This window comes from Lagenorhynchus albirostris, chromosome 13 (genome assembly GCF_949774975.1).
Source record: "Lagenorhynchus albirostris chromosome 13, mLagAlb1.1, whole genome shotgun sequence".
Classification (NCBI taxonomy): Eukaryota; Metazoa; Chordata; class Mammalia; order Artiodactyla; family Delphinidae; genus Lagenorhynchus; species Lagenorhynchus albirostris.
In genome coordinates this window covers 70,790,355-70,813,831 of record NC_083107.1, presented here as the reverse complement: position 1 = coordinate 70,813,831, position 23,477 = coordinate 70,790,355, and the positions used below count along the sequence as shown (strand labels likewise).

Sequence of the window (23,477 nt, the reverse complement as noted above, 5' to 3'; positions counted from 1 at the left end):
GAAGACAGCTTAAGAGACCTCTGGCACAACATTAAATGCAACAACATTCGCATTATAGGGGTCCCAGGAGGAGAAGAGAGAGAGAAAGGACCCAACAAAATACTTGAAGAGAGTAGAGTCGAAAACTTCCCTAACATGGGAAAGGAAATAGCCACCCAAGTCGAGGAAGTGCAGAGAGTCACAGGCAAGGAGAAACATGCTGAGAGACAGAGTAATCAAACTGACAAAAATTAAAGACAAAAAAAAATTATTGAAAGCAACAAGGGAAAAACAACAACATACAAGGGAACTCCCATAAGGTTAACAGCTGATTTCTCAGCAGAAACTCTACAAGCCAGAAGGGAGTGACATAATATATTTAAAGTGATGAAAGGGAAGAAACTACAACCAAGATTACTCTACGCGGCAAGGATCTCATTCAGATTCAACAGAGAAATCAAAAGCTTTACAGACAAGCAAAAGCTAAGAGAAATCAACACCAAACCAGCTATACAACAAATGATAAAGGAGCTGCTCTAAGTGGCAAACACAAGAGAAGAACACCAAACCAGCTATACAACAAATGATAAAGGAGCTGCTCTAAGTGGCAAACACAAGAGAAGAAAACCTACAAAAACAAATCCGTAACAATTAAGAAAATGGTAACAGGAACATACATATCGATAATTACCTTAAACATGAATGGACTAAATGCTCCAACCAAAAGACACAGGCTTCCTGAATGGATACAAAAACAAGACCCATATACATGATGTCTACAAGAGACCCACTTCAGACCTAGGGACACATACAGACTGAAAGTGAGGGGATGGAAAAAGATATTCCATGGAAATGGAAATCAAAAGAAAGCTGGAGTAGCAATACTCATATCAGATAAAATAGACTTTAAAATAAAGAACGTTACAAGAGACAAGGAAGGACACTACATAATGATGAAGGGATCAACCCAAGAAGAAAATATAACAATTATAAATATATATGCACCCAACATAGGAGCACCTCAATACATAAGGCAACTGCTAACAGCTATAAAAGAGGAAATCAACAGTTAACACAGCAATAGTGGGAGACTTCAACACCTCACTTACACCAATGGACAGATCATCCAAACAGAAAATTAATAAGGGAACACAAGCTTTAAATGACACAATAGACCAGATAGATGTAATTGATATTTATAGGACATTCCATCCAAAAACAGCAGATTACAGTCTCTTCTCAAGTGCGCATGGAACATTCTCCAGGACAGATCACATCTTGGGTCACAAATCAAGCCTCAGTAAATTTAAGAAAATTGAAATCATATCAAGCATCTTTTCTGACCACAACGCTATGAGATTAGAAATCAATTACGGAGGAAAAAACGTAAAAAACACAAACACATGGAGGCTAAACAATACGTTACTAAATAACCAAAAGATCACTGAAGAAATCGAAGAGGAAATCAAAAAATACCTAGAGACAAATTACAACGAAAACATGGCCATCCAAAACCTATGAGATGCAGCAAAGGTAGTTCTAAGAGGGAAGTTTAAAGCGATACAAGCCTACCTCAAGAAACAAGAAAAATCTCAAATAAACAATCTAACCTTACACCTAAACAAACTAGAGAAAGAAGAAGAAACAAAACCCAAAGTTAGTAGAAGAAAAGAAATCATAAAGATCAGAGCAGAAATAAATGAAATAGAAACAAAGAAAATAGCAAAGATCAATAAAACTAAAACGCTGGTTCTTTGAGAAGATAAACAAAATTGATAAACCTTTAGCCAGACTCATCAAGAAAAAGAGGGAGAGGACTCAAATCAATAAAATTAGAAATGAAAAAGGAGAAGTTACAACAGACACTGCAGAAATACAAAGCATCCTAAGAGACTACTACAAGCAACCCTATGCCAATAAAATGGACAACCTGGAAGAAACAGACAAATTCTTAGAAAGGTCTAACCTTCCAAGACTGAACCAGGAAGAAATAGAAAATATGAACAGACCAATCACATGTAATGAAATTGAAACTGTGATTGAAAATCTTCCAACAAACAAAAGTCCAGGACCAGATGGCTTCACAGGTGAATTCTATCAAACATTTAGAGAAGAGCTAACACCCGTCCTTCTCAAACTCTTCCAAAAACTGTGGAGGAAGGAACACTCCCAAACTCATTATGTGAGGCCACCATCACCCTGATAACAAAACCAGATAAAGATACTACAAAAAAAGAAAATTACAGACCAAGATCACTCATGAATATAGTTGCAAAAATCCTCAACAAAATACTAGTAAACAGAATCCAACAATACAATAAAAAGATCATACACCACGATAAAGTGGGATTTATCCCAGGGATGCAAGGATGCTTCAAGATACACAAATCAATCAATGTGATACACCATATTAACAAACTGAAGAAGAAAAACCTTATGATCATCTCAATAGATGCAGAAAAAGCTTCTGACAAAATTCAACACCCATTTATGATAAAAACTCTCCAGAAAGTAGACATAGAGGGAACCTACCTCAACATAATAAAGGCCATATATGACAAACCCACAGCAAACATCATTCTTAATGGTGAAAAACTGAAAGCATTTCCTCTAAGATCAGGAACAAGCCAAGGATGTCCACTCTTGCCACTATTATTCAACATAGTTTTGGAAGTCCTAGCCACAGCAATCAGAGAAGAAAAAGAAATAAAAGGAATACAAATTGGAAAAGAAGAAGTAAAACTGTCATTGTTTGCAGAGGACATGACACTACACAAAGAGAATCCTAAAGATGCTACCAGAAAACTACTAGAGCTAATCAATGAATTTGGTAAAGTAACAGGATACAAAATTAATGCACAGAAATCTCCTGCATTCCTATATACTAACGATGAAAAATCTGAAAGAGAAATTAAGGAAACACTCCCATTTATCACTGCAACAAAAAAGAATAAAATACCTAGGAATAAACCTACCTAGGGAGACAAAAGACCTGTATGCAGAAAACTATAAGACACTGAGGAAAGAAATTAAAGATTATACAAATAGATGGAGAGATATACCATGTTCTTGGATTATAAGAATCAATATTGTGAAAATGACTATACTACCCAAAGCAATCTACAGATTCAATGCAATCCATATCAAATTTCCAATGGCATTTTTTACAGAAACAGAACAAAAAATTTCACAATTTGTATGGAAACACCAAAGACCCTGAATAGCCAAAGCAATCTTGAGAATGAAAAACAGAGCTGGAGGAATCAGGCTCCCTGACTTCAGACTACACTACAAAGCTACAGTAATCAAGACAGTATGATACTGGCACAAAAACAGAAATATAGATCAATGCAACAGGATAGAAAGCCCAGAGATAAACCCACGCACATATGGTCACCTTATCTTTGATAAAGGAGGCAGGAATGTACAGTGGAGAAAGGACAGCCTCTTCAATAAGTGGTGCTGGGAAAACTGGACAGCTACATGTAAAAGTATGAGATTAGATCACTCCCTAACACCATACACAAAAATAAGCTCAAAATGGATTAAAGATCTAAATGTAAGGCCAGAAACTATCAAACTCTTAGAGGAAAACATAGGCAGAGCTCTCTATGACATAAATCACAGCAAGATCCTTTTTGACCCATCTCCTAGAGAAATGGAAATAAAAACAAAAATTAACAAATGGGACCTAATGAAACTGCAAAGCTTCTGCACAGCAAAGGAAACCATAAACAAGATCAAAAGACAACCCTCAGAATGGGAGAAAATATTTGCAAATGAAGCAACTGACAAAGGATTAATCTCCAAAATTTACAAGCAGCTCATGCAGCTTAATAACAAAAAAACAAACAACCCAATCCAAAAATGGGCAGAAGACCTAAATAGACATTTCTCCAAAGAAGATATACAGACTGCCAACAAACACATGAAAGAATGCTCAACATCATTAATCATTAGGGAAATGGAAAGCAAAACTACCATGAGATATCATCTCACACCAGTCAGAATGGCCATCATCAAAAATCTAGAAACAATAAATGCTGGAGAGGGGGTGGAGAAAAGGGAACACTCTTGCACTGTTGGTGGGAATGTGAATTGGTACAGCCACTATGGAGAACAGTATGGAGGTTCCTTAAAAAACTACAAATAGAACTACCATATGACCCAGCAATCCCACTACTGGGCATATACCCTGAGAAAACCATAATTCAAAAAGAGTCATGTACCACGATGTTCACTGCAGCTCTATTTACAATAGCCAGGACATGGAAGCAACCTAAGCATCCATCATCAGATGAATGGATAATGAAGATGTGGCACATATATACAATGGAATATTACTCAGCCATAAAAAGAAACGAAATTGAGCTATTTGTAATGAGGTGGATAGACCTAGAATCTGTCTTAGAGAGTGAAGTAAGTCAGAAAGAGAAAGACAAATACCGTATGCTAACACATATATATGGAATTTAAGGGAAAAAAATGTCATGAAGAACCTAGGGGTAAGACAGGAATAAAGACACAGACCTACTAGAGAATGGACTTGAGGATATGGGGAGGGGGAACGGTAAGCTGTGACAAAGCGAGAGAGACATGGACATATATACACTACCAAACGTAAGGTAGATAGCTAGTGTGAAGCAGCAGCATAGCACAGGGAGATCAGCTCGGTGCTTTGTGACCGCCTGGAGGGGTCGGATAGGGAGGGTGGGAGGGAGGGAGACACAAGAGGGAAGAGATATGGGAACATATGTATAACTGATTCACTTTGTTATAAAGCAGAAACTAACACACCATTGTAAAGCAATTATACTCCAATAAAGATGTAAAAAATAGATAAATAAATAAATAAAAAACCGAATCCGCCTGCCAATGCAGGGGACACGGGTTCGAGCCCTAGTCCAGGAAGATCCCACGTGCTGCAGAGCAACTAAGCCCGTGCGCCACACTACTGAGCCTGTGTTCTAGAGCCCACGAGCTACAACTACTGAGCCCACATGCCACAACTAATGAAGCCTGCTCGCCTAAAGCCCGTACTCCGCAACAAGAAAAGCCACCACAATGTGACTCCTGTGCACCACAACGAAGACCCAGCAATGGCAAAAACAAATTAATTAATTTATTTTAAAAAACAGCAACAAAAAAACAATGTACTGATCTTGCCCTATGAGTGAGAACATTTTTTTTTAATGTAATTGATCAAATACTAGATGGTAACATTAACACAATCCCTTTGTGAAGGTGGTGGAATTATTGGTGATTTTTTCCTCTTTTTTTCTTTCTAGTGTTCTTTTCTATTATGGTTTTCAATTCAAGTGTTAAAGAATTATTGACTGGACCCTCTATTTCTTTATATTTTTAATTAGCTAATAAAATTTACCTCAAAATTAAGAACTCAGCATCTTTGATTTGTTTAGTGATTTAAAAAATATAATGCATTTTCTCGGGCTTCCCTGGTGGCACAGTGGTTGAGAGTCCGCCTGCCAATGCAGGGGACACGGGTTCGTGTCCCAGTCCGGGAAGATCCCACATGCCGCGGAGCAGCTGGGCCCATGAGCCATGGCTGTTGAGCCTGCGCGTCCGGAGCCTGTGCTCCGCAACGGGAGAGGCCACAACAGTGAGAGGCCCATGCACCGCAAAAAAAAAAATAATAATGATGCATTTTCTCAATTATAAATAACATACACAGTAAGACGACCTATTAAGGGTAATTAATGTGTATCTGGGAAATAAAGCTAGAATCAGGAAAAAAAACTTTAAAAACTTTTTATTATTGAAATTACCTAAACATTTTCCTCTAATATGTTTCCTATTAAACAACTGGGTATAGGCATACATAATCCTTTATAAAAGGGAAAATGAACCAATTTTATATGTATATTAGTAGTTGAATATTTACTGGTTTAATCAGTTTACAATCATCTCATGCTATCAAAAACACCTTTAATATTCTCCACTTATGGCACTAAGCTTTTTGTCCTCCAGTTTTACGCATTAAACACAATGTTTGTTTAGGTTATTTTTAACTGCTCAAAGGCAAGCACCACATTCCAGATGATACTACAGAACATGCTTATACTGAGCCGTGGGATTTACTGCATAATATTCTAATAGAAGATACATGCAGTGTTCTGAAATAAACTATCTAAATACTTTCAACAAGAATACTTTAAGTTTTTCATTTATAAGTTTAAGAAAAATATCTAAATGGAAATTTTATAACCTCTACCAAAGAAAAAATATCTCATAACCTCTTTCTCTTGCCACAAGCATGAAGCCACTTACCATTCATAGCTGTGGGAAACTGAGCCATCATGGTCCTGAATTTTCCTTGCTAGCACTCAGCCATCTACAACATGAAAACATTGTGTGCCATTAATAACACAACAAGGGCAGATTGCAGCTTAGTGCTTCCGCTAAGGAGTAGGAATGTCTGTCCCCTTCAGCTCACACTTCCAACAAAAAACAATGCAGGGCTTTGGCAGCAGCCGAACAGACAATTTACATTTGGGGAAGGGTAGGAGATTTTGTTGAGTAATGGTACTGCCTTTAAAATAAAACTATTTAAAAGAAAAACAGTCATATTTAATAGCAAATACTTAATAGAGAAACCTTTGGCATGAACCAATTTTGTAGAAATTAATTTGGGAAAGAGGAGGGTTGTTACAGCTAGGCGAGAGTTTATTTCAAAGAAATCAACTTTATAAATTAATTGTACAATAACATGGAAATCCACAATACTTTTCTTCAAAAAAAATTCCCCAAACAAGAAAAATATCCAAAATAAATGTAGCATAGCTGTAATTAAGTTCTACAGGTTTATAAAAATGGACTAAAAGTAACTATTAAAACATGTATGTTGGGCTTCCCTGGTGGTGCAGTGGTTAAGAATCCGCCTACCAGTGCAGGGGACATGGGTTCGAGCCCTGGTCTGGGAAGATCCCACATGCCGCGGTGCGCGGGCTTCTCATTTAAATATTAACATTTTTAGAAGCCTGAGGAAAAATGTTTGCACAAGCCATCTGAACAAAGAAGGCATAAAGAGTTGCATGTCGTGGTGGAAGGTGTCACCAGAGAAGCTGGCTGAGTAGCTGCCAAGAAGTGTTACAAGGCACCATATCATAGTGACTGCAGTGTAAGTCATGAAAAAACTGGTATATAAATCCAGTTTGTTCATTTATAAATTTAATGGCTAAGAGAACAAACAGCAGCTTTTCTTCCTATAAAGCAAACGATCATCTACTAAATTTTGGCCAGATCATTGTGTGGTGAGCAAAGGGATTTAACTGTGATTAAAATGTTTAACGGTATCAGGCATCAGCAGTCTGACACATCTACCTACACAACAGGGATAAGCAAGGACTGGGCAGTAGGGATGAGCAAACCCCCAATAATGCTTGGAATAGCACTGCCAGTTTCAGTCTTCTGACTCCCAGCTTTTCTGTACGTTACCATGATAAACCACCCTCCCTCTCAAAGTGCACATTCTTTTTTTAAGTTTTACTGCAATGGAACTTTAAACCTTTTACAACACTTAGACTTCACCTGTCACTACACTCTTCTTAGGTAGGAGGAAATTTTACCCATGTACCAGTTAGTTTTCTTCACTTCTTTCTCAAAAGGTAATGTTAACTCCAGGTTTGGAGTTGCTTACTATACAGAAAAATAATACCTAAACTATGGTGGGGTGGTCAAGAACTCCTAGAGGAGGTACTGTGTAGAGCTTCAACAGGTGAGTAAGAATTAGTTAAAGCTATAATGTTAAGAACCTTGTACTTGAACCTGTGGCTGACAAGTTTTAAAAGGTTTTAAGGAGGGACACAGTCATATTTCACTTAAAATAAGACAGTCAATTGTGAAGAAAAGGCCAAGCCTGCATCGGGGAGATCAGTTAGAATATCTGGCACAGATAAGAATGCTATCTGGCACCTGATCTAGAACAGTGGCCTCAGGAAGAGAGGAGAAGGGATGAACTGGAGAAGCAATGAAGTGTTTAAAGCAGGTAGAACTCAGGGACTCTTTAGACATAAGAGATCATGGAGAAAAAGGAAGCAAAGAGACAACTCCCAAAATGATACTCCGTGAGACTGGGTGAAGCGTGGTGTCACCAGCTAAATAAAGTGAACACAGAAGGAAATTTCATAAATCAAGTTTTGATTACAACTTCCTCAAATATAGAAATTCTACAAACAGGGGCTTCCCTGGTGGTGCAGTGGTTAAGAATCCGCCTGCCAATGCAGGGGACACGGGTTCGATCCCTGGTCCGCGAAGATCCCACATGCTGCGGAGCAACTAAGCCCGTGCGCCATGACTACTGAACCTACGCTCTAGAGCCCATGCTCCGCAACAAGAGAAGCCACCACAATGAGAAGCCCGCGCACCGCAATGAAGAGTAGCTCCCGCTCTCCACAACTAGAGAAAGCCCGCGCACAGCAACGAAGACCCAATGCAGCCAAAAATAAATAAATTAAATAAATTTTAAAAAATAAATAAATTCTACAAACAAGTATAACACTTTTACCTCCCCAATTTTAAATTATTACAAGTAATGTTAAACCAAAATAAGCCAAATCTTGCAAAGAAACTACTGACTTAAGATATGCAGTAGCTAGGACCCCTATTTTATTAGGAGAGAATTTTTTTCCCCAAGATTTAATTTTTTTTTTAGGCAAAATATACTTTAATATATCTGAAAATACAGTTAACAATAATTTCTACCATAACTTTAAAAAAAGATTTCCTTGACTCCTTTTTGTTCTAACCTTCATTCTGCTTGATTAATTTGTAATTGCAAACTATTTACTTTGCACTCTAATATGTTTACTGCATCCACTTTTTAAAAATTAATGTTATTGGAGTATAGTTGCTTTACAATGTTGTGCTAGTTTCTACTGTACAGCAAAGTGAATCAGCTATACGTATACATATGTCCCCTCTTTTTTGGATTTCCTTCCCATTTAGGTCACCACAGAGCACTGAATAGAGTTCCCTGAGCTACACAGTAGGTTCTCATTAGTTACCTATTTTATACATAGTATATACATAGTATAAACAGTGTATATATGTCAATCCCAATCTCCCAATTCATCCCACACCCCTCTCCTGAGATTTTTTTAAATGTGGGAGAAATCCTCCAAAAGCATTACCTACAATGCATTTTATAACTGCATAAAAGCATGTGCATTTCCAAAGATAGCTTAAAGAAAAAGCACAGGCTTACAAAAGACAAATAAGGAATAGGATCCCACAGTCACAAAGCCTTTATCAGTTAGATCTAAGTCCAAAACTTACAGATCATCTATCTAGAAGCTCTAGCTAGTCATCATGTACTCTGTGAATACAACAGAATGCCACATAACAAATGCTCAATAATCACAGGTATAATCCTAAAATAAAACCAAAAAAATAAATCAAATAATGTGAGGGGCAGGGAGGGCAAATCCCCTTAGGGAAGCTGAAGGTACTGGTATTACAGAATATTCTTCACCTGGTACATGGGATTTAGCCACCCATGCATGCAGGTACTACATTATAACATGTATGTACGTAGGTTACATCTGATTGACTGTGGTAACATCTGAATATGGTAGCATAATTTGTTGGAATCAATAAGCTTCTTTTTAAAACTTTTATATATGATTTATTTAGGAATTTTTAATGCAAAATATTACATTATCTTTGCCCAACTATATCTGGATTGTTCAGATGACTTTTAAAAAATTTATTTATATATATGTTTGCATGTGTATATATATATCAGATTATTTTCCATTATAGGTTATTACAAGATATTGAATATAGTTCCCTGTATTATATAGTAAATCCTTGTTGCTTATCTATTTTATGTATAGTAGTTTGTATCTGTTAATCCCATACTCCTAATTTATCCCTCCCCACTCCCTTTCCCCTTTGGTAGCCATAAGTTTGTTTTCTGTCTGTGAGTCTGTTTCTGTTTAGTATATAGATTCATTTGTATTATTTTTTTAGATTCCACATATAAGTGATATAATATTTGTCTTTCTCTGCCTGACTTACTTCATTTAGTATGATATTCTCTTGGTCCATCCGTAGGACCATTAAGCTTTTAAAACCTACCATTTCATATCTGTTATGTTTATATCAATTCTCTCTGGCCTATTGTAGAATAATTACTTCACGCTTAACAATTCTAATCTATATTTGCAGAGAAATAATATCAATTGAAATTTTGAAAAATACAAGATACATTTGATGTTTTTAAAAAAAATCAACATTTTTACATTATGTAATCATAAAAGTTACTATTTACTAAGTGCTTACTGTCAATGCAGTACACTTCATTATCTATCTGTCTTGTTCAATAGTCATTGAGAATCTAAAATATTTCAGGTTCTGTACAAGGAGCTTCACACACAGGAGCTTGTAGACTAGTCTAACAGGTGCCAGACAATGCTAGGTACCTTTGATAATACTAATAATCCTCACAATACCCCTGGAGGACGGAGATACTGTACTCATTTCACACTTGAAGAAACTGAACGATTAAATTACTTGCCAAAATTTAGTAAGTGATGAAGCCAGGATGCAATCCTAAACCTGTCTAATTCTAAAGCCCATGAACTTCCCATGGACTTTATCTGCCTTTTCCTCTCTTAAATGGGGATAATAATTAATGCTGAGTGGGTCACAGGTTCCTGCAAGCAACAGATCAACTTACTCTTGCTACATTTCTAATGGAAAAGAAACACAAGCCAGAGACGCCCTCCAACACTTAGGTCTACAAGCAATCACATACATAAATTAGGGAGTGCTAATTATTTCTTACCTCTTGGTATAACCCTCTGACAGGAGGAAAAGGATAATCAGCATCTCCCCAGTTACAGGGCTGATGTCTGTTTCAGGCATGTGTGATTGAAGTCAGCATCCAATAAACACCTCTCTCTACTCCTTAAAGGGGGTAACATGTAATGATTGGCAATCTTGGCAGTTTGCAGTTATATAATTTGAACACTGTGCTAATTATCAATGGTTTTAGAATATTTATGTGGAGATTTTCCTGCTCATAAGGGGAGAACTGACATTGTTACCTTTTTAGAAACCAAGAAAATATGTGTGGTAGATAGCAGGCATAAGGCAAAGACCACTGCTTCAATTTAATATAATCCAAATGCAATTTGGAGAATGTGGTAAATATATTCATACTAAGGCAGAGAAAAGTAGAAATGCTTGAATAGGAGTAGGAAATCCTTCTTCTACAAAGGGTCAGTAAGACCCAGAAGGAAAAAAAATTGTAGCCATTATAAATAAAAAGTAGTTCAATTAAGGTTGGATTTGTTTAGAAGCACAGAATTATAAGGAAACAATTACAGTAATTATTTAGTCTAAAACCCTCAATTTTCAAGATGGGAAAACTAAAAGACTTCTATGAGCTCATATAGCTAGTCAGTAGCAAAACTGGTCCTAGAAACCACATTTCTTATGTCCAATGCTTTGTTTTTAAGTTTCCCAACTTGCCTGATTATATCACCTGGGACATTTTCTAGTTCTACAGATTCCCAGGCCCATCACCGGGAGCTTGTGACTCAGTAAATGGGTCATTACATTAATTAGGGCATGAACCTCCTAAAATGGTCTTCCTGCCTTCCACAGAGCTAGTTTCTTCCACAACATCCACTGATGCCCTTCTACTTAAATTCCCCCACTGATTACAAGTTAAAGCCCAAACTTCTTAGTATGAAATATGGCACCCTTCAAAATCCCACCCCAATCTACTTTACCACATGCATCTCTAGACACTTCCTCTAGATTCAGATGTCCTAAGTACACCAACCTTTCTTCTTGAAACAGAGAGGCTTTTTTCACTCCTCTATTCCTTTGTAAAGAGCTGTCCCCTCTGTCACGTTCACCATACTTTCTTCTCATTCTTCAACTCCTAACTCAAATGTCACCTCTCCTCTGGAAGACTTATGTCCTCTCAGGTAGTTAGTCACTATCTCCTAGGTATGCCCATAACACTGTTCATCCCACAATAACTTCACTTATACTGTATCCCAATTTCACGTGTTTGCCTGTTTCACTTGTTCTGGACACAGACCATTTTTATTTACCTCTATGCCTAGTGCCTAAACCAGATCTACTTGCTAAACAAATGAACTGGGTAAATGAATAAGATGGTTGAGATATGGGGGAAAAAAAAAAAGAAAGCGAGGGAGGCATGGAGAAAGGTAGTACTGAACTGAATACGTACGTAGAAAAGGAACTGGTAAGAAAGCAGAGCAGGCTCCAAACTACTTCCTTGAAACCCTGCAGGCATCAGAGCTGTGGATTTTAAACCAAATTGTTCCTTGCAACATGGGCCTTCTGTAACTTGTTTATTTTTTTTCTTGTAAGTACACTTTTAGAGATAAAGGTTTATTTCCCATTGACTTCTAAAGGCTTTTTATTGGGATGAGGAGAAAGGCTTGGGTTTTTCAATTATACTTTGAATTATGTTGGTTGAATGCTGATTAGTGTAAATAATTTGACTTAAGATCTGACATTCAAATGCAAGATAATCAAGTTCCTGAAGGCATATCTTATAAAACTTGCTCCAGTGCCTCCTCCACTTCATGTGCTACACACATAAAAGGCAACTCTCCAAACTTGCTGATTAGTTTGGAAAAATGTTCTTTCCCCATCTGATTCCCAAGGAGATCAAGGTCAGTTCCACGAGAGAATGATTAAAGCAAAATACCTACTTCTTTATAGTCCTTGCAGTAATATGAAACTTACAGAGTACATATATTCTCCATACCTGTTCCCCATCTATCCATTCATTTTTTCTTTCATCCACATATCTATTCATCAAACATGAACAGTCACAGAAGTCATGACTAAGCCATTAGTTTTGGCAATCTGTTGTGAGTACAGTTCCAGTATGGTGAGCTGGCTGTAAAAGTCAAGTTGAAGTAGATTAGGCAATAAACGGGAGGTGAAATGTAGGTGACTCAAGAAGTATGTTGCTAAGGGAAGGGGAAAAACGGGTGGGAGGAGAGATAAGAGGCTTTAGGAAAGAGGAAAGATTATAAGGGTTTACTTTTTAGATGGGAGAACAAAACTACTTTTAGAGGAAGAGGGAGAGATTTAATTTTGAAAAGGGAAAAGGAAAGGAGGTTACCTAACAGAAAGAAGTCTGGGTCCAGAGAAAGTTGAAGTTGACAGCTCTAGAGTATAAAGTTAGACTCTGGGACAGAATAAAATACAGGAAAAGTGGTAAAGATGAATATACATAAGTTTGGAAACAGAGGAAAAGGAAGCTGAGAAAATGAGAAAGTAAAGCTTTTCTTTGCAACCCTTCTTTCTCTCTTTTCTTTGGGCCCAGACAAGAGTTCAAAGGGACAATGGTCCCAGGGGCCCAGGTGCCTAAACACAAATTTCTCTTCTCTACAGCCTAAAAAAAGAGAGGGTCACATGCAAATCAGTTCCCATGAATCAACCAGACATGTGCATTTCAACTTAGCTCATGCGTTATACATCAAAACATTTGTTAAATGAATGATATGGGGAAAAAATTTCTAGGCAAAGGTAAAATACTACATGCAAAAGCAGAGGGAAGAGTGTGGTCTGGGAAAATAGGCAGCAGCTTATTCATATGAAACACTGAAGAGCTAACAACAATGCAAGGAACTGTAAGAACAGCTGTAAAAATAAGTATTGCATCAATACTTAGCTAATACGAACTACCAAAATGATGCCTGAAAGTATAGTCTTAATGCCTAGCTAAAACAAATGTAAATCAGCACAACCTTTCTGGAAAGGAATTTGGAAACATATTTATAGGCTGCCTTATTACAAAAAGAATTAAAGCCCCCACAAAAATACAAAACACATTTAAGTAAAAAGTAGATTACTAAATGAAGTAATATAGAAAATAAATGATCACTGTACTTCAAACTTTTGCATATGTTTGACATTTTTCATCATAAAAGTTGAAAAAGAAAACTAGCTTTTGACCTTCATGTATCTGACTTGACCACTGGCTCTCCTCCTTCACTGCTGTCCCCTAGAATCACCAGAGTAATTCCCTGACTGCTTTAACACCTAGCTCACTATCTACTCTCCAGCATTATTCCCAAAAAATTCTTGGTGATGTCAATATTCACACAGATGATCCTGCCCATATCTTGGCCTTTAAGTCTTTGACCTCCTTTGTTCCAAAAATCTTACCCTCCATCTTATCTTAGCCATCTACTCCCAGCTCACAACCTAGGCCTGTTATTACCAGTAACTGTACTCTTCTGTAATCCATTTCAATTCTGCCATGCCCCTTTGACCAGCACCATCTCAACAGCCCCATCTCTCCAGTTCCCTAACTCCAACAATTCTTTAACCCTACCTGGACCTACAAACTATTGGTCTTATCAACTTTTCACTGTCCCTCAATCTTCCTTATATCCTCACACCCTTCCTGATGTCCTAATGTCCCTCCTTACCCAAATTAAATATCACAGTCCACCATTATAAGGAGTTAGTTGTATACACCCTCAACTTCACTCTCCTCTCTCCCTACATACTACAGATCTGGCAAAATCTCAGTCTTTTCTAAATCCAACTCTCTAGTTATTCCATGACTATATAAATGAAGTTGCTGACTGGTCTCACTTTAGATTCCTGAGCACTAACTCAAGTGGACCCTATGTCCTGCCTGACAAGTCCACATTTCCCTAGTCCATTTGCTTTCCCACTTGCTTAGATGACTATTTCACACTTTGCTCTTTCAGTCTCCCAGACTTGTAACATGTTACAAATACTTTTTATCCAGTTTGTTGTTGTACCAACTTTGTTATACCTTTTGTGTCAATCTTTTCCTTTATGGCTACTGAGTACGCTATCATGCTAAGAAAGGCCTGTCTCACATCAGAAAATTGCCCAAATTTTCTTCTAGTACCTGTATATTTTTCCAAATTTATATATTTGATCTATCTGGATTTTTATTTTAGAGCGGAAAGACAAATATGAGTCTAAATTATTTTCTCCACTCTTGCACTAGTGATGTCTGTCACTTTTTCTGAGACCATTTATGAAATAATTTGCTTTTCCTAATTGATCTAAAATGCATCTCTTTTCTTATACACTAAGTTTACTCACAGCCTATATTTCTGTTCTGAGGGTCTTCCTGTGTACTCCTATCTCAGGGTTCTAATTACCATAGTGTTCGAATATGCAAATCCCTCTCTACTCACTATCCTATTTTTTCATAATTTTTGAGGCTATTCTCAGATGCGTATTTTTGCATCCTTCAGTAGATCCCGCCTCTTATCTCCTTTATTTCTAGGTACTTTATGGTTATAATAAAAATGACATACTAACTTTATATATTTTTGGTATACAAGAAACATATTCATTTTGGTAAATTTATATTGCAATGAATACGTCTGGTTCATTTGCCTGCTTGGTCCATGGTTGTTTGTCTCATGACAAAAACATCAGCCAAATTCCAATAGGAGAGCATACTACAATATACCTAACCAGTACCCCTCTAAACTGTCAAAGTCATCAGAAACAAGTAAAGTTTGAGTAACATTCACAGCCAAGAGGAGCCTAAGGAGCCATGACAATTAAATGTACTATGGTATGGGATCCTGGAACACAAAAAGGACATTAGGTAAAAACTAAGGAAAAGTAAATAAAGCATGGCCTTTAGTTAATAATAATGTACCAACATTGGTTCATTAATTGTAACAAATGTATTGTACTAATTTACCAATAATGAGTAGAAGGGTATATGGGAAACTCTGTACTATCTGCTCAATTTTTCCTGTAAATTTTAAACTGTCCAAAAAGAAAAGTGTATCCATTTTTTAAAGAAGGCAAATACCACAGAAGTAGAAGGTTTAAGGTAAAATATGTGCCTTTAACTTTGGCAACAGTCATCCAAAACAAAATACCCCACTTGGCCCATTTGTAAGAACTTATCTTAAGAAAATAATCCAAAGGAGGAAAATAGAATGCAAAGATGCATATCACAGTGTCATCAACAGTAGAAAAAAAAATACAAATAAGGTAATTTATCTAACAGAGAAAGGAACAAGAAAATAAAGTTATATTAACTTAGAATAATATACGTCTATTTACAAATGATAATTTCAAGGCCACAGTAGATAGCTAACGTTTATGATACAATGTGTTTCTAAAAAATACAAAATTCTAGAATAGGATACAAATATTCAAAATTGTTAGCACATGTCAAGGATTAGAAGAAAACCTCTTGAGGGAAATGTATAATAAACGTTTATTATATATTCACTAAATAATAATATTCATAACAGTTTTATTTATAATAGCAAAAAACTTGAAACAACCTAAACATCTGAGAACAGGAGTATGGTTAATAAATCGTAGCCTACTACTAGATAAAAACATCACAACCATTAAAACTTATGAAAATTATGAAACAACACATAAAAAAAATTCTTCCATGTAACGTGTAGACAAAAATCTACACTATGATTACAACTACGTAAAAATTAGATATGGGTGTGTGTGCGTGTGTATAAACAGTTCAAACTCTAGCACCTACCTCCTCTTCCTGGAGGTTGGTGAGTGGGGCTGAAAATTCCCACTCTCTAATCCTCTAGGTCTCTCTGGTTGTTCAGCCTTATGCTGAGGCTATCTAGGGGTGCCCCTCTCAGTCACCTCATTAACATAAGCTCATGTATGATGGAAAGCAGATTTCCTATCACTCAGGGAATTCCAAAGGTTTTAGGAGCTCTGTGCCAGGAATCAGGGACAATGACCAAATATATTGGTATTACACTACATCATCTTTTTTTTTTTTGCGGTACGTGGGCCTCTCACCGCCGCGGCCTCTCCTGCTGTGGAGCACAGGCTCCGGACGCGCAGGCTCAGCGGCCATGGCCCACGGGTGCAGCCGCTCTGCAGCACGTGGGATCCTCCCGGACCGGGGCACAAACCCGCGTCCCCCGCACCGACAGGTGGACCTTCAACCACTGCACCACCAGGGAAGCCCTACACTACATCATCTTTTAACCCTATAGCCAATATCAATCACCCAAAGCCTCTCCCTCGTCAATTTCTTAGTCTATTTTAAACAATATTAAGTAACAAGTCTGCTTTACCAAAAACATTTATCTGAAATTACCAACCTCATCTCAAATCCAACCATGCTACATCCAGTGCTAAAACAGGAAAAGTATACTCCACACACACCATACTGCAGAGGCCTAAAGAGACTGAATCCAAACTGATGCCACACCAGAGCAGGGTCCACATGGGAGAGCTTCTACCGGTTACCGGTAAATTCCAATCTCCACCAAAACACAAACAGAACAAGAGAGTAAAGGAAAGAAAAACTAGTGGCCAATGGATAGAAAAGCATTCATCCATTTTCTTACTCTGGCAAGCCAATGAACTCTTTTTTTAAAATATCAATACATTTCAAGTAAAGCATGCAATCACTGCAGCAAAAATAACACTCTTAAATAGAACATCCCAATCATTCAAGAAAGTGACTATGAATAAATATGCAATGAGGACTTTAAAGGCAAACTCCAAGTTCTGACAGGGACAAAAATTACCAGGGAAGAATAAAATAGAGATATTCTAACATGGAATGAGTCACACTTTAAAAAAAAGTGTATCCAGAAAACATCTATCACTGAACAGCAACACCTAACCAAAGTAAGGTCTCACTTTCCCCAAATACTTCAAATCACAAATTTACAAATTCTCTTCACCCATCTGAATTCTTTAATTTTGAGGGGTCATGGACTTTTTTTTTTTTTAAAGAAATTCGGCAAACCCAGTTTCTCTCGGAAAAAAACACAAATGCACAAAATGTGGCATACAATTTCAAAGGTTTCAGGCTTCCAAAGCCAATCTGTGGACTTTCAGAGATTCATGTAGTCCATAGTTAAGACCCTTAATTAAATGTACACTAATACCCATTTAAAAAAATTATTAGAGTGGGATAGAGTGAAAAAGAATCTGTCCAATTATGTAGTCCATTCATTCTCAAACTATTCTAACCATGGCCCACCTAAGTGGAACAAGAGATCCAACCTAGCCACTTGCTCCTATTTTCCAGTAGAAAAATAACTCCATGATGAAGAAATTATAGCAATGAAACAGTTACACAAGAGCAAAATGGTCAACAAAAATAAATCTAACATAAGTCTTTAATTACAGTTAATTCAAGAGTAGCAGAAACGGGAACCAAATCAAACTCAAGACAATCCAATGATGCAATGAAAATAGTATCCATCAGTGTGGGCATGCATAGTAGGAATTTTTCAATTCAATTCAGTGCTGCCAAAGTTTTGTAGAGTTAACAGATTTCTTAGAAGAAAACTAAGAAACCTCAGGAAGCTCTAGAAATTGGCTAGTTTTAGTTTATGAACACTAAATTTCAGTAATCCTTAGTAACTCAGATTATAAGTAGCCTATAGGAATACATAAAAATCAGACTGTAAACGGAATAACAATAGCCCCCAAGAATTGAGGAAATGACTTGCATTTTACTTTCATTCATCAGAAAAAAGCCTTCCGACCTAGCATATGTCTTGAACTTATCTGGGAAGCAGCAACAGAATCCAATAATTTTCAACCACTGTGATTCTGTGATTCTGCTCACCAACAGTATAAAATCTAATCTCCTACTAAATTGGATCCCTCATACCTTGCTGGTGAGAATGTAAAATGATTTAGCTGCTTTCAAAAACAATTTGGCAGTTCCTCAAAATGTTAAACATAGGTTACCATAAAACTCAGCAATTCCACCCCTAGGTATGAACTCAGGAGAAATAAAAACATAAACCTATGTCCATACAAAAACTTGTACACGAATGCTCACAGCAGCATTATTTATAATAGCCAAAAGTGGAAACAACCCAAATGTCCATCAACTGATGAATGGATAAACAGATGTGGTATACCCACACAATGGAACCTTTGGCCATAAAAAGGAACTAATTACTGACACGTGCTACAACATGGATGCACTTTAAAAACACTATGGTAAGTGAAAGAAGCTAGTCACAAAAGACCACATATTCTATTTTCTCATTTATATGAGGTGTCCAGAATAGGCAAATTCATAAGAGACAGAAAGTAGATCAGTGGTTCCCTAGAGCTTGGGGTATTGGAGGGAAATGGAGAGAGGCTGCTAATAGGTATAGGGGGTTCTTTTAGATGATGAAAATGTTCTAAAATTTGTGATGATGCTTGTGCAATTCTGTGACTCTAATAAAAACCATAGAGTTGTAAACTTAAAAAGGGTGAATTTTATGGTTTATGAATTATATCTCAATAAATCTGATTTTTTTAAAAAAAATCTGATCTTCACATGGCATACAAGGTGTTTTAGGGTTTATCTTCTGCCTACTTTTCCACTCTTGGAATACCTTCCCCTTCCACCTCTGCCCCATCTTATTCCTATTCCCTCTCTCTCTGAATCTGTGTAACTACCTACCTTCTCAGTGACACTTCTACCTACAAAAGCTTTCTTTGCCACATTCTCATTTTATCCTGTATATATCTCCATTAAACTACATACCAACTAGTAATGTAACCTTTGTTTTCATTCCTGCCCACCTCTATTAGACTGTGAGTTCCTGTGAATGTCTCTTCATCTTCATATACCTAGTGCTCAGCAGTCAGCCACATGGTAGGTACTAAAATATCCTTTAATAAACACAAATGCTTTGACTCAGAGATTAGCATCCTTTCAACTGCACTGAGGACAAGCAAGTTGACAGTCTGGAACTTGAACTTTGAAAGCAGATCAACCAATTGAGCTCTAATCCCAGGGCAGTTACTTCTTAGTTTAGTAGACTTCCACATGACATAGCTTCAATTTCCTAACCTATAAATGTGGATAATGCCAGGCTTTTTTAACGCTCAGCTATCACGTCTGTAAAGCAACTGGCACACACAAGGCGATCATAAATGATGGCTATTACTACTATTATTTCAACATGATTTTCAACTATAATACAGTCAGTCCCCTACATATGAACCTTCAAGTTGCAAACTTTCAGATATGAACATGTGTTCGCATGTCCAATCACGTTAGTTCACATGCCGGGTGTACACTGTCACGTGCGTGCATCCTCTACAAGTGGTTGTGCTTTTGTGTACTCTACTGTACAGTACTGTATAGAGTTCACTAGTACAGTATCTTTATTTCAAGCCCAGCATGTCCGGAAGAAAGCGTAAAAGCAGCACTGACGTAGCTGGTACTGCTAGGAAGCGCCAAGCGATACCGATGGAAACAGAAGTGAAAATAATTGAGAGAGTGGAGCGACAAGAGGAAGAAGAAGTGACTGAAGAACCGAAGAGATTCATGACACAGGAAGTGGCAAGGGGATTTTCTTTATTTGAGGAGGCAGTTAGTTTTTGATGCACAGGACCTGAACGTAGAATCATACATGAAGGTTGCAGCAGCAGTTCAGAATGCGATCCAGTGCTACCGTGTCATCTATGACGAGAAAAAAAGAGCTACTACCCAAACATCACTGGATCGTTTTTTTCACGAGGGTAGACAGAACTGAATTCAGCAAGGAACCAGAACCTGTGCCATCAACTTCAGGCATGGGTGAAATTGCAACTTGCCCTCCCTCTCCTATTGCTGATGATCCTTCAGCTCTACCATCTCCCACCTCCTCTCCCTCCTCCAGTCAGTAACTCTCCTTGCCTGTTCACTTGATGCCAGCCCCTGTATGCCAGCTGTTGTATTGTACTACTGTATTTGTCAAGGTACTGTACTGTAATATTAAACATGTTTCTTTATTTTGTTTGTTTTTTATGTATTGTTTGTGTGAAAAGTATTATAAACCTATTACAGTACAGTACTATATAGCCAATGTGTTAGTTTGGTACCTAGGCTAATTTTGTTGGACTTAGGAACATATTGGACTTACGAACACGCTCTCAGAACAGAGTTCATTCGTATGTGGGGGATCTACTGTAGTTGGCTTGATTTCGCTGAACTGGTATAACAAACCACAGTTGTACCAATTACTAATAAAAAGGACATGTTTTTCTTACAAATATTGATTATATTTGAATAAAAGGTGACCACTATTTCTACCGAGAGGCTTAGGGCCCCAAATACACAAAGCATGTTGAGACTCAAAAACTTCAAAAAGAGAATTGTTCTATACAAACTTAGTTCTTAGTTCTAGTTCTTCAACTTAGCATCTTCAGTTTAAGATGTCTGAATATAAATTGTAAGTTTGGACTTTTATAAATGTTAAGTTTAGCCCACAAAGAATCAACCAATAAATGGGGCAAAAAAAGAACTGGAATGGTAAACTAATACTGAAGTAGCTAGCGCTCCAATAATATCAAAGATTTAAATTAAACCAATTTTAGAAGAATTAGTCAACAACACTGAACAAGACAATTCACCCACACGAAGGGGGAAAAAACATCTAAGAATAGCTTGTGACTCAGCCTGCATTGCTGTAAGGGGAGGGCTGGGGGTGCTGGTTATTTGGTCTATTCTCTTCTATCAGGACTAAATATTAAAGCAAAATTATTTACTTGAATGAGAAGTACAGGGGGAAAAAATTCAGGTAGATTCTTCACCTTCAAGTAAAATATCACCTCTCTGAAATAAAGATAACTTTCTAAGTTTTGAAGCCATGCAAGAAAACACGAAGGAAATAGTAAAAATTCATTTATATAAGTATTTTAAACTTCTGTTGAAAAAAAATTAAAAGATATACAATTGGAAAAAAATCACAACAAATATGACAGCCATTATTTTTAATATACAGAGAACTACTAAAATAATGAAAACAAATAAATAGACAATTTTCCAAAGAGGAAATAAAACTGGCTAATAAATGTTAACATCACTAATAATCAAGAAAATACAAATGAAGTTCTCTTTTGTTTCTCCTTATAAACTTATTAAAAAAAACCCCACAACAACAGACACTAGACAGGAGTCAGGGCTAGCAAACATGAGAAGAGATGAGTACTACAGACATACTCATGGGGGTGCAAACTGGTAGAGCTCTTCAGAAGGCAGTGTGAAAATATACAGCAAGAATCCTAACAACGTTCTTATCCTGTAAGTCAATAATTTCATTTCTGGAAATCTGTCATAAGCAAATAATAATAAATGTGGGAAAGACTTTACTTACAATGATATTCACTGCAGTTATTATTAGTTACTACACAAAAAAATTGGAAATAATATAAGCATCCAATAATAGGAGGACACACTGAGCCAAGTATTATGGTGCCACTTAAATTCATAATGATATGTAAATTATATCTCAATAACCTACTTTTTAATAAACAATTTCAGCTAGACCATATAATAACCTGGAAACTGGTTATGCTCTTATAACCTATGATATACTATAAATGTGTATTTATCATTATTAAAAATAACAGCGGCTAACGATCACTGAATACTTACCAAATACCAAGCCTGACACTCAGGTCTTTACTTGTTGTCACTGTTATCTCATTATCACTGATATCCTCATTATCAGGGCCATCCTAGAAGTCTGAGGCCCAGGACCACTCACCCACTGTGAGGCTAGCCCAAGATAAATCACACTTTAAAGGAGGTCTCAGTGTAAACATTTTCATAGGCCCCTTGAGAATATTAAAAAAAATAGTTTGAAGTTAAAATTTAATTATTTCAGAAAAGAAAGGTACAGTACCCCTGACTCACCCCCCTCCCTGCAACCACAGCCCAGAGCAGCCCCAGCTGACCTAACCAAAAGACAGGTCCGATTATTATTGTTACATTTATTGAACAGTCATTATGAGATGGTCACACTAAACATACATTATCTCTTCATCCTCATAACAACTCTAGGGATAAATATTATTAGGAAATCTCCACTTTTTAAAGAAAAGAAAACTGAGGCTTAGTGAGACTGTTACACTCACAAAGCTAATGAAAGGCTAAGTTGGAACTAAAACCCCAGACAGCACAAGCCATGTTCCTAACTACAGTGTTGTATTGTAAAACATGTACAAAAATATATATGCAAAAACAAAGAGAAAAGAGAGGGTGGATGGGAGACACCAAAATATGGTTGTCATTGGTTGTTGGACTTGGAATAACTTTTTTCTCCTACTTTTTCTCCCTCTATTTTACAAAGTTTCTTCAATCAGCATGCATTATTTTCATAATGAAAAAAAGTTTCAGTTACATGATGAGACATAAAGAGGAAAGGAATTTGAAAAAATATCAAATTAAATGACAAATAAATTACGTTGTTAATATATAAAGTGCTCACTTTTTATTCTTCTAGATCAGCAGTCAGTATACCTCAAGATTAGGCTAGTGGAACAACAGAATGTCTCGTAGTCTCTTATCAAAGCTAGAAGAACAGAAACGTAATGAACCCTGGAGAAAAAAGGAGTTGAGCTCTTATCCAGTGTGCTGACAGCCAGGGAAAGGTGTGCAGGAACCCAAGTCTCCACGGACAAAAGCTGCATGGTTCCTTCTCTTCCCAAGCCCAAGGCTTCTACTTCAGGCAAAGGCT

At 37.0% G+C, this 23,477-nt stretch overlaps 1 protein-coding gene across 10 annotated transcripts in view; it reads right to left on the bottom strand.

The window, feature by feature from the left end:
- ITSN2 (intersectin 2) overlaps nucleotides 1-23,477 on the bottom strand; it is a 161,360-nt gene that overhangs the window by 128,546 nt on the left and 9,337 nt on the right. For 9 of the 10 annotated variants that reach the window (XM_060169734.1, XM_060169733.1, XM_060169730.1 and 6 more), the window contains exon 2: nucleotides 6,268-6,331. The exons of the other annotated variant lie outside the window; for it this stretch is intronic. In XM_060169734.1, coding sequence (XP_060025717.1) covers nucleotides 6,268-6,298 — 31 coding nt within the window. In that variant the 5' untranslated portion in view covers nucleotides 6,299-6,331. The remainder of the gene's footprint in view (nucleotides 1-6,267; nucleotides 6,332-23,477) is intronic. 10 annotated transcript variants of the gene reach the window in all.